Below are 14,877 nucleotides of genomic sequence, written 5' to 3' on the forward strand. Positions count from 1 at the left end.
TAACTGGGACCCAAGTGGATACCCATAGCCACTCCTTTGACTTGGCTGAAGTGAGATGAATTAAAGGAGAAATTGTTCAGTGAGAGAACAAGTTCGGCCAGGCGGAGGAGAGTGGTGGTGGAGGGGTATTTTTCAGGCCTCTGGTTGAGGAAGAAGCTGAGAGCTCACGGACCATTCTGATGGGGAGTGGAGGTACAGAGGGATTGGACATTCGTGGTGAAGAGGAGACAGTTAGGGCCAGGGAACTGGAAATGGTCAATAAGGTCTCCCGCTCAATTAAACACAGCATCCTGCTCACATGTCCACGTTTGTCCTTGGCATGCTGCAGGGTTCCAGTGAATCACAGCACAAACTGGACGAACAACGCCTCATCTTCAGACTAGGCACTTTACAGCCTTATGGATTTGAGTTAAATTGTGTACCATTTCTTCCTTTTCTTTTATCTTGTTATCATGTCTTCCCCTCCCCCCATCCCAGTTACTGTCCTTTCAAATCTGGCAGGAGAGACACCATCGTTCTGCCATTCTCACATTCCGATCACGTAATCCGAACTGTTAACATCCTTTCTCTACCAATGCCTTACACCCACTACCCCCACCCACCGCTCAAACTATAGCATAAATGCTGTCCTCTCCACACTTCACTTCAGCTCTGATGAAGAGTCATCTAGACTCCACATTAGCTTGCTCTCTCTCCATGGATGTTGTCTGACCCACTGTGATCTCCAGCACCTGCAATAATTTGTTCCTCAAGAAGCTTGGCACCATCCAACACACAGCAGTCTGCTTGATTGACACCCCATCCATTGTCTTCAACTTTCAGTTCCTTCTCTGGTGCACAGTAGCAACAGTATGTATCATCTACAAGAAGCATTGAAGTAACTTACAGTCCTCGATATCATCGTCCAAACCCATGACCATTTCCATCTAGAAAGAAAAGGCAGCAGATATGTGGGAACGTCAATCAACTGCAAGTTCCCCTCCAAAAAACACACCATCCTGACTTGGAAATATATCACCATTCCTTCAGTGCCTCTGGGTCAAAATCCTGGAACTCTTTTCCTAACAGCACAAGTGGGGCTGCCTACACCAAGGACTGCAGTGGTTCAAGAAGACAGCTCACCACCACAAGCTCTAGGGTAATTTGGGAAGGGCAGTAAATGCTAGCCTGTCTGGCAATGTCCACATCCCATGGACAAATGATAATAAACTTGTAACCTGTGCCACTGCTGCTGCTAAAGTTAGAGCAGAATGAGTTCCATCGGTACTGGATATGATTCATCAGCCTCTACCCTCGCTCCTGATGGGCGAGCATTTCAGGTTTGATATGCGATGAAAGCTGTAGAAAACATTAACACAGCTATTGGGATAAGGTGTAAATATTGAGTAGTGTTCAGAGTGGAGATATAGGTCCTTTCTAAACTACATGGACAAGACTCCAACAAATGCATATTTCACATCAATCGTCGTGTAGGAATGGCAGTTGCATGTCTTCTGGCAGATGCACTATCTCTTACCGATATTGCAAGGGAAGAAGCTTCCAATTTAGATCTAATTATACATATGACATTCCATTGAGGCATTAGAGTAGCAATGTATGTCCATGTTTACACATTGTATAGTGCTGTGCAGCCATTTGGAAGAAGCTTCATTTATGGGATCTTATGATCAGGACGATGGAGCTCAAGTGTGCATGATTGACCCTTCAGGAGTGTCCCACACTTACTGGGGATGTGCAATTGGAAAAGCTAAAGAAGCTGCAAAACAAAGATTGAGAAGCTGCAGATGAAAGACATGACTCGCAGGAAAGTGGTTAAAGAAGTTGCAAAAATAATCCACATCATCCATGATGAAGTTAAGGATAAATCTTTTGAGTTGGAGTTAAGCTGGGCTGGAGAAATTATGAAAGGCAGGCATGAGCTCATACCTGAAGATATCAAAGAGGAAGCAGGAAAATGTGCGGAAGAATCTCTTGAGGAAGATGATGAACCTGATGAAGACAACATCTAATTAGTTTCTTTTAAATATACAGTACTGTTTGAAACAAGAAAACTTGTAACTGAGCTTAAATCCAGCTGCCAGAGTTGCTGTTCTATCTCATGTCGCCATCCAGTGTTCAGAAGTATATTTTTAGATCAAACTGTTAAAAAGATTAGCAACAGTATTGCCTTAAAAAATTTCCATCAATTTTCCATTGAGGTTTTAGGTTACTTTTAACTGAAGCCAGGTGTTGACACATCGTCACATCTTGGTGATGGTATATTCCCAGGTTAACCGTGTTTCCGAATTTACATTTGTTGAGTGAGAGCTGGGGAGGGAAACGGTCTTAAAATCTTTTTGTCATTTGGGAGCAAGGTCCAATCTGTACTTATAACTGTGGAATTAAGAGGGTGGAAGAATATCGCTTTCTTCTCAATTGCCTTGATTTTCTTTATTTATTTATGGGGTGTAGGAATTGCTGGCTGGGCCATTTCAGGATTTTGACCCAGCGATACTGAAGGAACACCAATGTAGTTCCAAGGCAGGTTGGGAACTTGTAGGTGGTGTTGTTCCTATGTATCTGCTGCCGTTGTCCTTCAAGATGGATTTGGAAGGTGCTGTCTAATTAGCCTAGGTGAATTTTGCCCAAGTATCTTGTAGGTGGTACATGCTGGTGTTACTGAGCATTGGTGATGGTGGGAATGGATGTTTGTGGATGTGATGCCGATCAAGCAGGCTGCTTTATCCTGGATGGTATCAAACTTCTTGAGTGTCATTGGAGCTGTTCTTATCCAGGCAAGTGGGGGTGTATTCCAACGCACACCTGACTTGTGCCTTTCAGATGATGGACAGGCTTTGGGGAGTTGGGAGGTGAGTTACTTGCAGCCAAATTCCTAGCCTCTGACCTGCACTTGAGTCACTCCATTAATATGGCTACTCCAGTTCAATTTCTGGTCAGTGGTAACACCCAAAATGTTGATTGTGAAGGATTCAGTGATAGTAATGTCACTGAATGTCAATGGTTAGATTCTCACTTGATGGAGATGGTCATTCCTTGGCATTTGTGTAATGCAAATGTTACTTGCCACTTTTCAGCCCTAGCCTAGATATTGTCAGATGTTATGGTGGTGGGAAGCTCATTGATAAAGCAGCTGAAGATGGTTGGGCCTAAGGCACTACCCTGAAGAACTCCTGCAGAGAAGTCTTGGAGCTGAGACTGACCTTCAGCAGCCACAACCATATTTCTAAAGAGCTTTGGTCTTTGTAGGCTCAAGTTGCTTCTTGTAACTTTGGCCCAATACACTTTTGAACTAAGTGGCCAGTACAGGCAAGCGTTCAACAGGACAGCATCAGAGCTGCCCCTAATCCAGTTCAGCCCAACCTTCAAATATGCATTTTCAGCAGGGAATAGCTAGATTGGAGATCAGAAACCAGAATTCTGTCTGATTTTTATCTTGTCCTTCAGTAACTGTTTCTCATCATGGTTCCTTAACTAACCAAAGCTGGACTTGAGCAATACGGTACAACAAAGCATTGATATTTAGTCACTAAACATCAGGATTATGAAAGGATATTTCCATATTGGAAAGGGAAATTCTACCTTTTCCAGTTTCTTTGTTTAAAGTCATTGAATTTAATGTCACTGGAGGAGGCCATTTAGCCCGCTGCACTGCTGTCCGCTCCCTGAATGGACTATCCACCCAGCACCCACTATTTTTCCTCTTCTTTTACCATACCCTTTTAACTTGAACTTCATCCTTCGAATATTTATATTTCTATTTTTAAAGTAATTGTAGATCTGCTTCCTGGATTTATTCTTGTCAGCATTTCAAATGCTGCAATATGAAATTGTCAAATCTCATTACTTTTCTTGTTAAGTTTTCCTACTTTTCTTGTTAAGTTTTCCATTTAGGTTCTCCAATTCTTAGTCAGGGAGGTGCTGGGAAAGTTTTCATGTCTTGGCTTCCTCACCACTATCCTACCCCATCCGCCTACCAGTGTACGAACAAATTCCATTCTGTTGTCATGTCTTACTGCATGCTTCTGTTCTGTAGCGAGGTTTGATAGTGTTGTTTAAAGGCTCAGTTGTTGAGTGTTGGGATGAGGAACATCTCAGTAATGTGTTTCCTGTGTTTCAGGTGACGGTGATGCACTCCATGCAAGCTGGATACCTAGAGAAAGCTCAGAAGTACACAGATAAAGCACTCATGCAGTTAGAAAAATTAAAAAGTAAGCCATATGGAATTCCTGTCTTTCATCATATTTTGTCGGTAGAATTTTGGTGAGGGTTGGATTTACAAATCTTTTGCACTATACAATTGAATTGTAGATTCTGATCTTCCAAACCTGGATTGAATTGCAGTGCAGTAGGGTCCAGTAACTGATGGGTCAAGGTCTGTCATTTTATGACACGAGTACAGTACCGGTGGGACCAAATCTGCCACAGTGTTTTATAGTACAGTATTTTTGGGTACAGGTTTCTCATTGTATAACGGTGGGGTGTAATAATGGTGAGTGCAGGGCACTCACTATCACACTGGCTTAAAATACTGGTGGGTACAGATCTGTCATTGTTTAACACTGGGGAATAATACAACTGGGCAATATTCTCACTGTACAACATGGCGTGTCACCTTTTGACCTGTCTGGCTTGGTTACACTGCCTTTTAACCACTGAAAGAAATGAAGGATCTAACTGAGATCGTGCTTGCTATTTGTGTAAATTTTCTGAAGACTTCTGAAGACCCTTACTAATCAATTGTTTGGTTTCGAACTTGTACTTTATAAGTGATTTTTGATGTATTGTAGTAATATAAAACATAGTTCTGTCTCATCTGTTCAGTGCTGGACTGCAGCCCAATACTCTCTTCGTTTCAAGTCATGTTACTGGAGCATATCATCATGTGTCGACTTGTAACAGGCCACAAAGCAACAGCTCTCCAAGAGGTTTGTATACTGTCTCACAGCCTGGGTGCTATCAGAGAAAGATAGTACGTTAGGTGCAATTTAGACTTTAACCTCTGAGACACAAGTTCACATTTTACATGGTTTTGAGCTAAGGTCTTGTCTGCTGCCTGTAATAACAACAGCTGCTTTTGTATTGTGTCTTTAATGTACTAAGACATGTTCAGATGTTTAATAAAGAAGAATTATCAAATAGAATTTGATTCCATGCCACATGAGGAAATATTGGAAGGAATGGCCAAAAACTTGGTCCATGAAAATGCTTTTAAGGAGTGTCTTAAAGACAATGGTTTTAAGGAGGGTCCAAAACCTTGGAGGAAAAGCTGTTGAAGCTAGTGGTAGTGTTCTTGCCTCTGGGCCGGAAGACACAGACTAAAGTCCCACCTGCTCCAGAGCTGTGTCATAAAATATCTGAACAGGTTGATTGAAAATATCTAGAAGACTAAGGATTATCCAGTTGACATGTTCAATACAGTAAAAGAGTTGGGCAGCACGGTGGGTCAGTGGTTAGCACTGCTGCCTCACAACAGAACTCAGGTTCGATTCCACCTTGGGTGACTGTGTGGAGTTTGCACGTTGTCCCCGTGTCTGCATGGGTTTCCTCCAGGTGCTCCGGTTTCCTCCCACGGTCCAAAGGTGTGCAGGTTAGGTGGATTGGCCATGCTAAATTGCCCATAGTGTCCAGGGATATGTGGGCTAGATTGATTAGACAGGGGAAAGGCAGGGTGGCTCTGGGTGTGATGCTCTTCAGAGGGGCAGTGTGGACCTGTTGGGCCGAATGGCCTGTTTCCACATTGTAGGGATTCTATTCTATGGATAAATAGATTTAGTAGGGATGCCAGAACAAACAGGCTTAACCTGAAGGTGATGTCAGGAAGTACTTCTTCACAGAAAGCGTGATGATAGCCTTGAAATTTCTCACCCAAGAAGTATTTTTGTTAGACAAGCAAGGGTATTACAGACCAGAACAGGAAATTACAGTTAAGCTATAGATCAGGTGTCATCGAATTCAGTGGCAGCAAAGGGCCCGAATAACTACTTCTCCTTTCTCATGTTCCTGAAATCAGATCTCCAGTCCATGCATTGGTCCAAATTTAGTTTAAGGACTTTAATGTTTACACTTGGAACTTGTTTCCACTTTCAAAAGTAAATAGTTTATTAATTGCTTAGCTTTACTGTAAAGGCTGAATATGTGTTGGGCTACAAATAAAAAAGTCCTACAATAAAGTTGAAATGAAAATTATCTATTTGTAATTTGTACTGTTAAGGCATCAACTTGAATTCTGAATATACGTTGCCTATTGTGGAAAAATAATGTAAACTTAAACAATCCGTATGTTTCAACATTATAACTGTTGCAGAAGGCATCATAAGTTTTTTTTATTCCCCATATCTGTTTGTCTGTTTGAGGCTAACAGTCACGGGTTCTTGTCCATCAAAGTGTGTAAACCAGAGTCCTGTTGACTGGGAGGTTGTAAAGTTCTTGTCACTCAAACTCTATGAAGAAACCTTTGGCAGTGTGGGCTGAGTTGGGGCACCCTTTACTAAGTGAGAAATGCAGAGAAATAGATTTCTTGGCAACGTAAAAAATCTAAAATAGCCTGAAAGCAGGAGTCTGTGGCACATCAAGGTGATGTATTGTCTTGCTTGCCGAGCTTCATGAGCTGCTCGTGATACCTTCAATCTGTAGGAACAAAGGGAATTGAAGCATGAGTAGGCCATTCATTCTTTTAACATTGCTCCACCGTTGACCTAGATCATGGCTGATCGTTATTCCCACTATCTCCATATCTTCTACAGACCCCCTGGGGCATAAAATTCCAAAGATTTACCACCCTCTGAGTGAAGAAATTCCTCCTTATCTCAGTTGTAAACAGCCTGCCATCTTATTATTGCATCTTGTCCTGTCTTAGTCAATGTTCCCTCGTTTGATTTGGCTTCTTTGTTGATCTTAACAAATCCTCTGCAGAAAATGCTTCCGACTGCAATCTTAATTTTCCAGCAGAAACCAGTCTTGGTGTAAATGCTGAACAATCTGGGATTCTTTTCGTTAGAAACTAGAATACTGTAGAGCAATCTGATATAAACTTAAAGACGTCGAATGCGATTCTTTTGAGTAGAAGCAGATAAGATGTCCCCACTTGTAAGATGTTAGTCAATACATAGAACATTACAACACAGTACAGGCCCTTCGGCCCTCGATGTTGCGCCGACCTGTGAAACCAATCTGAAGGCCATCTAACCGACACTATTCCATTATCATCCATATGTTTATCCAATGACCATTTAAATGCCCTTAAAGTTGGCGAGTCTACTGCTGTTGCAGGCAGGGCATTCCACGCCCTTCCTACTCTCTGAGTAAAGAACCTACCTCTGACATCTGTCCTATATCTATCACCCCTCAATTTAAAGCTATGTCCCCTCGTGCTAGCCATCACCATCCGAGGCAAAAGGCTCTCACTGTCCACCCTATCTAATCCTCTGATCATCTTGTATGTCTCTATTACGTCACCTCTTAACCTTCTTCTCTCTAACGAAAACAGCCTCAAGACCCTCAGCCTTTCCTCATAAGACCTTCCCTCCATACCAGGCAACATCCTGGAAAATCTCCTCTGCACCCTTTCCAATGCTTCCACATTCTTCCTATAATGCGGCGACCAGAACTGTACGCAATACTCCAAGTGCGGCCGCACCAGTGTTTTGTACAGCTGCAACATGACCTCATGGTTTCAAAACTCAGTCCCTCTACCAATAAAACCTAACACACCGTACTCCTTCTTAACAACCCTATCAACCTGGGTGGCAACTTTCAGTGATCTATGCACATGGACACTGAGATCTCTCTGCTCATCCACACTACTAAGAATCTTACCATTAGCCCAGTACTCTGTATTCCTGTTACCCCTTCCAAAGTGAATCACCTCACACTTTTCCGCATTAAATTCCATTCGCCACGTCTCAGCCCAGCTCTGCAGCTTATCTATGTCCCTCTGTAACCTGCAACATCCTTCCGCACTATCCACAACTCCACCAACTTTAGTGTCATCCGCAAATTTACTAACCCAGCCTTCTACGCCCTCATCCAGGTCATTTATAAAAATGACAAACAGCAGTGGCCCCAAAACAGATCCTTGCGGTACACCACTAGTAACTGAACTCCAGGATGAACATTTCCCATCAACCACCACCCTCTGTCGTCTTACCGTTAGCCAATTTCTGATCCAAACCGCTAAATCACCCTCAGTCTTTATGCCTCCGTGTTTTCTGCAATAGCCTACCATGGGGAACCTTATCAAACGTTTTACTAAAATCCATATACACCACACCAACCGCTTTACCCTCGGTCCACCTGTTTGGTCACCTTCTCGAAGAACTCAATAAGGTTTGTGAGGCACGACCTGCCCTTCACAAAACTGTGTTGACTATCCCTAATCAAATTATTCCTTTCTAGATGATTATAAATCCTATCTCTTATAATCCTTTCCAACACTTTACCCACAACCGAAGTAAGGCTCACTGGTCTATAATTACCAGGGTTGTCTCGACTCCCCTTCTTGAACAAGGGGACAATATTTGCTATCCTCCAGTCTTCTGGCACTATTCCTGTAGACAATGACAACATAAAGTTCAAAGCCAAAGGCTCTGCAATCTCCTCCCTAGCTTCCCAGAGAATCCTAGGATAAATCCCATCCGGCCCAGGGGACTTATCTATTTTCACACTTTCCAGAATTGCTAACACCTCCTCCTTATGAACCTCAATCCCATCTAGTCTAATAGACTGTATCTCAGTATTCTCCTCAACTACATTGTCTTTTTCCTGTGTGAATACTGATGAAAAATATTCATTTAGCGCCTCTCCTATCTCTTCGGACTCCACGCACAACTTCCCACAACTGTCCTTGACTGGCCCTAATCTTACTCTAGTCATTCTTTTATTCCTGACATACCTACAGAAAGCTTTAGGGTTTTCCTTGATCCTACTTGCCAAAGACTGCTCATGTCCCCTCCTGGCTCTTCTTAGCTCTCTCTTTAGGTCCTTCCTGGCTAACTTGTAACTCTCAAGCGCCCTAACTGAGCCTTCACGCCTCATCTTTACATAAGCCTCCTTCTTCCTCTTGACAAGAGATTCAACTTCTTTAGTAAACCACGGTTCCTTCGCTCAACCACTTTCTCCCTGCCTGACAGGTACATATTTATCAAGGACACGCAGTAGCTGTTCCTTGAACAAGCTCCACATTTCAATTGTGCCCAGCCCCTGCAGTTTCCTTCTCCATCCTATGCATCCTAAATCTTGCCTGATCGTCTCATAATTGCCTTTCCCCCAGCTATAACTCTTGCCCTGTGGTATATACCTATCCCTTTCCATCGCTAAAGTAAACTTAATCGAATTGTGGTCACTATCACCAAAGTGCTCACCTACCTCCAAATCTAACACCTGGCCTGGTTCATTACCCAGTACCAAATCCAATGTGGCCTCGCCTCTTGTTGGCCTATCTGCATACTGTGTCAGGAAACCCTCCTGCACACATTGGACAAAAACTGACCCATCTAAAGTCGTCGTACAATAGCGTTTCCAGTTAATATTTGGAAAGTTAAAGTCCCCCATAACAACTACCCTGTTACTTTCTCTCCTATCCAGAATCATCTTTGCAATCCTTTCCTCTACATCTCTGGAACTTTTCAGAGGCCTATAGAAAACTCCCAACAGGGTGACCTCTCCTTTCCTGTTTCTAACCTCAGCCCATACTACCTCAGTAGACGAGTCCTCATCAAACATCCTTTCTGCCACCGTAATACTGTCCTTGACTAACAATGCCACACCTCCCCCTCTTTTACCACCTTTCCTGATCTTATTGAAACATCTAAACCATGGAACCTACAACAACCATTCCTGTCCCTGCTCTATCCATGTCTCCGAAATGGCCACAACATCAAAGTCCCAGGTACCAACCCATGCTGCAAGTTCACCCACCTTATTCCGGATGCTCCTGGCGTTGAAGTAGACACACTTCAAACCACCTTCCTGCCTGCCGGTACACTCCTGCAACCTTGAAACCTTATTCATGACCTCAATAGGGAATACAGGAGAAAATATTTCCCTCCATCAAATAAGTGGAGCTGCAGGACAAAAATCTTAAAATTCAGTCCAAAGGTCATGAACTAATTGATGACTAATTTTTCTTTTGCAAAAAAAAAATCATTTTCCTAATGGAATTTTTTCAAGAGTATGTTGAGCCTGTGGAACTCACTTGCACAAATAATTGAGATGAATAGTATAAGTGCAAACGGAAATCTAGCTAAAATTAAGGAACAAAGAAGTAAAAGAATATGTAGAAAGTGTTAGATGAAGTAGGGTCACAGAAGGCTGATGTGAAACATATTGTATTTGGGCCAAATGGACTGTTTCTAATGCTATAGATTAACACCGAGGCAGCTAGTATGGGGCCCTTTTTAGTGGAGCAACTGAATGTAGATTCTGATCAAGGTTTATTTCATTTACGTTCTTTATCTTGTCAGATTTCTCAGGTCTGTCAGTTGTGTCAGCAGTCTCCCAGGTTGTTTTCAAACCATGCTGCCCAGCTTCACACATTACTGGTAAGTAATGGAAAATAACAAAGATTTGCTACTTGATACAGTTCTTTTTATATGATGGCTTCTCTCTCCCTTCCTCTGATCCCTTTTCTGGAACTACTTGTTCTGAGGAAATCAGTCCACAGGTAAAATGGTTAATGCTGGCAGACTTTTCACACAGAGGCACACACACCCCTCCCAAATCAGAATTCTCAGATCGTGACCAAGTACAGCAAAAGGCCTCAGGTGACTTTACTCCTTCACTAACCAATTTTTACATCCCACTTGCAATCAACCAATTCAGAACCAACTAGAGTGAAACCTCGGATCTTCTAGTTTTTGTATTGTGCACTCAATTGTGGTGTTGGCTTAGTCACCTAAGTATGTGGAGTTAATACCAGTAGTTCGCAGAGCAGTTCAACACTCTGACTAGTTGATGCTTTGCTTTTTAGGGGATCAGAATTTAAATTCCATTCTGTGTTTATTCCCTCTGTCCGGTCAGTTGGTGAACTTTGGCAGTTCTCAGCCTTGGGTTATCTACTCAGTCTGATCAACCTGGTAAAAGGAATTACATTGTGGGAAGTAGGAAGTATCGAACATGATTGTGGTATTGATGATATTGAATAAAAACTAAAAGAACTGCAGATGCTGTAAATCAGGAACAAAAACAAAGGTGCTGGAAAAGCTCAGCAGGTCTGGCAGCATCTGTGGAGGAGAAAACAGAGTTAACGTTTCAGGTCCGGTGACCCTTCCTCAGAACTGATGGTGGCTGGGAAAACGTCAGTTTATATGCAGAAAATGGGGAGGTGGGTGGGGTAGGGAGTAAACGATAAGATAGAATCCAAAGAGAGAGAAAGACAGTTGGACAGACAAAGGAGTTGCTAACGATCAGGCTGGGAGGGTGAGTAGTTGTTAATGGGGACTGTTAGTGACTAACAACAGGAGGTGTGTAGTGGCAGGCTATGTGGTAACAAGGCCTGGTGTGTGGGGTAGGGGGCTGGGACATGGGAGAATTTAGGCCTTAAAATTATTGAACTCAATATTGAGTCCGGAGGGCTGTAGGGTCCCCAAGCGGAAAATGAGGTGTTGTTCCTCCAGCTTGCGTTGGGCTTCACTGGAACACTGTAGCAAGCCGGAGACAGAGATGTTGGCCAGAGAGCAGGGTGGTGCATTGAAGTGGCAGGCAACAGGTAGTTCAGGATCTTTTTTGCGAGCAGAACGTAGATGTTCTGCGAAGCGGTCGCCAAGTCTACACTTAGTTTCCCCAAAGTAGAGGAGACCACATTGTAAGCAGCGAATGCAGTAGACTAGATTCTTGGAAGTGCAGGTGAAGTGTTGCTTCACCTGGAAGGTATGTTTGGGCCCTTGGATAGTGGGGAGGGAGGAGGTAAATGGGCAGGTATTGCACCTTCGCCGGTTACAGGGGAAGGTGCCGTAGGGCTGTGGGGAGGTGTTGGGGGTGAAGGAAGTGTGGACCAGGGTGTCCCGGAGGGAACAGTCCCTGCGTAAGGCGGACAAGGGAGGGGAGGGGAATATGTGTCTGGTGGTGGCCTCTTGCTGGAGGTGGCGGAAATGACGTCTGATGATCTTCTGGATGTGGATGGTAGGTGAGGATCAGGGGAACCCTATCGTTGTTGCGGGAGGGAAGAGAAGGGGTGAGGGCAGAAGTGCGGGAGATGGGTCGGACCCGATTGAGGGCCCTGTCGACAACGGAGCTGGGGAATCCTCGGTTGTGGAAGAATGTGGACATTTCGGAGGCTCCCTTGTCGAAGTTGGCCTCATCTGAACATATGCGACGGAGACGGAGGAACTGAGAAAATGGGATGGAGTCTTTACAGGAAATGGGGTGTGAGGATGTATAGTCCAGGTAGCTGTGGGAGTCGGTGACTTGTTCACACATTTATACAGATTAAACCTGCTTGCGAGCAAACAATTCCTCCTGTTACTCCTTGTGCTAAGAATTTGTTTTCCTCCCACAGGGTCTGTACTGCATCTCTGTAAACTGCATGGACAATGCAGAAGCACAGTTCACAACAGCACTTAGGGTAAGACACCTTTCATATTTACTTTTACAAACAATGGCAGCTCTCATCTTGTGGTGAGTTGGGAGGCAGAACTTTGTCTGAAATTCTGTATCTGGTGTTAGCTTTGGCTGTGCGGGTGGCATATTCATCTCTGGATTAGACGTTCCTGGGTTCAAACCCCACTCTAGAAACTTATGCACAAAATCCACACTGCCCCTCCAAGTTCAGACAGCATGCTGTATTGCTAGAAGTGCCATTGTTTGGATGAGGTGTTAAATCACAGACCGCTTTGTCATGTCAGTGGACACAAAAGATCTCATAGAACTAAGCAAAGCAGATTTGGAGGAATTCTTCCCCAATGTCTCATAATATTTGCCCCTCGATTGAGATCACTGTCAAATATTCAAATTGCTGTTTGTGATATCATCCTGTGCATGAAGTGACTACAGCTTTAATGGTAACACACTATTTAAATTCAAGTACTTTTAAACTTATTCTCTTGTTTCAGTTGACTACACATCAGGAGTTGTGGGCGTTTATAGTCACAAACCTGGCCAGCGTCTACATTAGGGAAGGCAACAGACACCAGGAGGTAAGAGAGTTGATGCGCATAATTTAATGTAAACTCATGTTGTAATATGTTTAAGATGTATAACCTTCAGTGTCTCTGGCAGAACGCTAGGGTGGTGCAGGCAGGCAGGCTGAGCTAGTTTCAGACCAAAGTGAAACACCCCTCATGCACTTGACCATGTGCAGCCACTTTAGTTATTGCTCTTGGTTACAAAACTTAACATTTGTTGTAGCAAGGGGCTTTAGGAAATATCGGGGGCACAGGCAAGAGAATCAAAGGAGAGAAGTTGAAAGAAAATTCTTACAGATTTGAAACATAAGTGGAAATTCTAGAAATATTCAGCAGGACTTACACCACATGAGCAGAGAGAACCAATTAAAGTTTCAGGTCAGTGATGTTTCATTCTGGCTGATGAGAGGGAAGGAGCCTGTGTTTTCTTGACAAATTTGCTACACCTATTATGGTAATATCCTTACATAGTGATTGAGTGGAGCCAGGTATGCACATATATGTGGGATTTGGGATTGGAATGAGCCAAAATAGTCAACTGAAATTGCACAGACTTGGTGCTTTGAAAGTTTTGGTGAGTTGGAATAGTCTGCAATTAATAACATGTTTCCATGGAGCCACCACGAATATGATTTGGGAGTCCTTTTCTGGTGACTCACTCCTTGGGTTTCACTACCAGTGGTGTCACTGTTCCAGGGACCCCACTCCTTCCTGAGCTGATAGATTTCAGGGAATGCTTTCTGATACTGGAACAGTGCGGAGTTGGGGGACTTTTGTTTTTAATTCCAAAATGATCAAAAGGAAAGCAGTGTTGAAAACCATTTGCTTTTCAGCATACATGCAAAAATAGCAATACAACACACACAATACAAAAGCCTAACTAATCTGGTCATTTATCTCATAGTTATTTCTGTATTGTTGTTTGCACAGATGGGTTTTTTTTTTAACTTTTAATGGATTGGGATTTGGGCGTCAGTGGCTGGACAACATCCCTAATTGCCACTTGAACTGCCTGGCTTGCCAGGGCCGTTTCAGTGTTGCAGTTAAGAGTCAAACACATTGTTATGGGTCTGAAGGAACCAGATGAATTTTTTAATTCCAGATTTTCCATTATTCAAATTTCACAATTTGCCACAATGGGATTCAAACCCATATCCCCAGAGCATTAGCCTGGGTCTCTTGATACCAGTCCTGTAACAATACCACTACCTCACTGCTTCCCTGGCGTGGTAAGAGTCGACATAACTCCCTGCCCTGAAAACGTGATTCTGTAGATATTTTGACAGATTTCTGCGAGATGTGATGGGTATTTCATAAGTGTAAGTCTGCCCTGCATCACAGTACTAGACGTCTGTCAAATTTATATTCTGATTCAGTATGTGGATGTACCTACTAGAGAAGGTGCAAAGCTTGACCTACTTTTGGGAAATAAGACAGGGCAGGTGACTGAGGTGTCAGTGGGGGAGTGGGGCCAGTGACCATAACTCTATTAGTTTTAAAACAGCGATGGAACAGGATAGACTGGATCCAAAAGTTCTAAATTGGAGGAAGGCCAATTTTGACGGTATTAGACAAGAACTTTCAAAAGTTGATTGGGGGCAGATGTTTGCAGACCAAGGGACAGCTGCAAGATGGGAAGCCTTCAAAAACGAGGTAATGAGAGTTCAGAGATAGTATGGTGCAGGGCTGGATGAACACAGCAGGCCAAGCAGCATCATAGGAGCAGAGAGGCTGACGTTTCGGGCCTAGACCCTAACCA

The 14,877-nt window shown here is 43.3% G+C and overlaps 1 protein-coding gene and 1 pseudogene across 1 annotated transcript; both read left to right on the forward strand.

Moving 5' to 3' along the window:
- The first annotated feature begins 1,236 nt into the window (after positions 1 to 1,236).
- LOC109929837 lies at positions 1,237 to 2,009 on the forward strand (annotated as a pseudogene).
- Positions 2,010 to 4,112: 2,103 nt separating this feature from the next.
- On the forward strand, positions 4,113 to 13,428 carry LOC125486444 (MAU2 chromatid cohesion factor homolog). Its single transcript, XM_048613946.1, has 6 exons — positions 4,113 to 4,208; positions 4,822 to 4,925; positions 10,461 to 10,538; positions 12,494 to 12,559; positions 13,047 to 13,130; positions 13,342 to 13,428. Exons 1-6 carry the CDS (start codon positions 4,127 to 4,129, stop codon positions 13,426 to 13,428), a joined length of 501 nt encoding a protein of 166 aa, XP_048469903.1. The 5' UTR covers positions 4,113 to 4,126.
- The last annotated feature ends 1,449 nt before the right edge of the window (positions 13,429 to 14,877 follow it).

The sequence above is a fragment of the Rhincodon typus genome, chromosome 29, assembly GCF_021869965.1.
Source record: "Rhincodon typus isolate 14 chromosome 29, sRhiTyp1.1, whole genome shotgun sequence".
Classification (NCBI taxonomy): domain Eukaryota; kingdom Metazoa; phylum Chordata; class Chondrichthyes; order Orectolobiformes; family Rhincodontidae; genus Rhincodon; species Rhincodon typus.

Bases quoted from the DNA above. Each gene is read 5' to 3' on its own strand.
- LOC125486444 (XM_048613946.1), top strand. From the start codon at position 4,127: ATGCACTCCATGCAAGCTGGATACCTAGAGAAAGCTCAGAAGTACACA. The intron at 4,926-10,460 runs GTTTGTATACTG...TTATCTTGTCAG, and splicing joins AAGCAACAGCTCTCCAAGAG to ATTTCTCAGGTCTGTCAGTT. The intron at 10,539-12,493 runs GTAAGTAATGGA...TTCCTCCCACAG, and splicing joins CCCAGCTTCACACATTACTG to GGTCTGTACTGCATCTCTGT.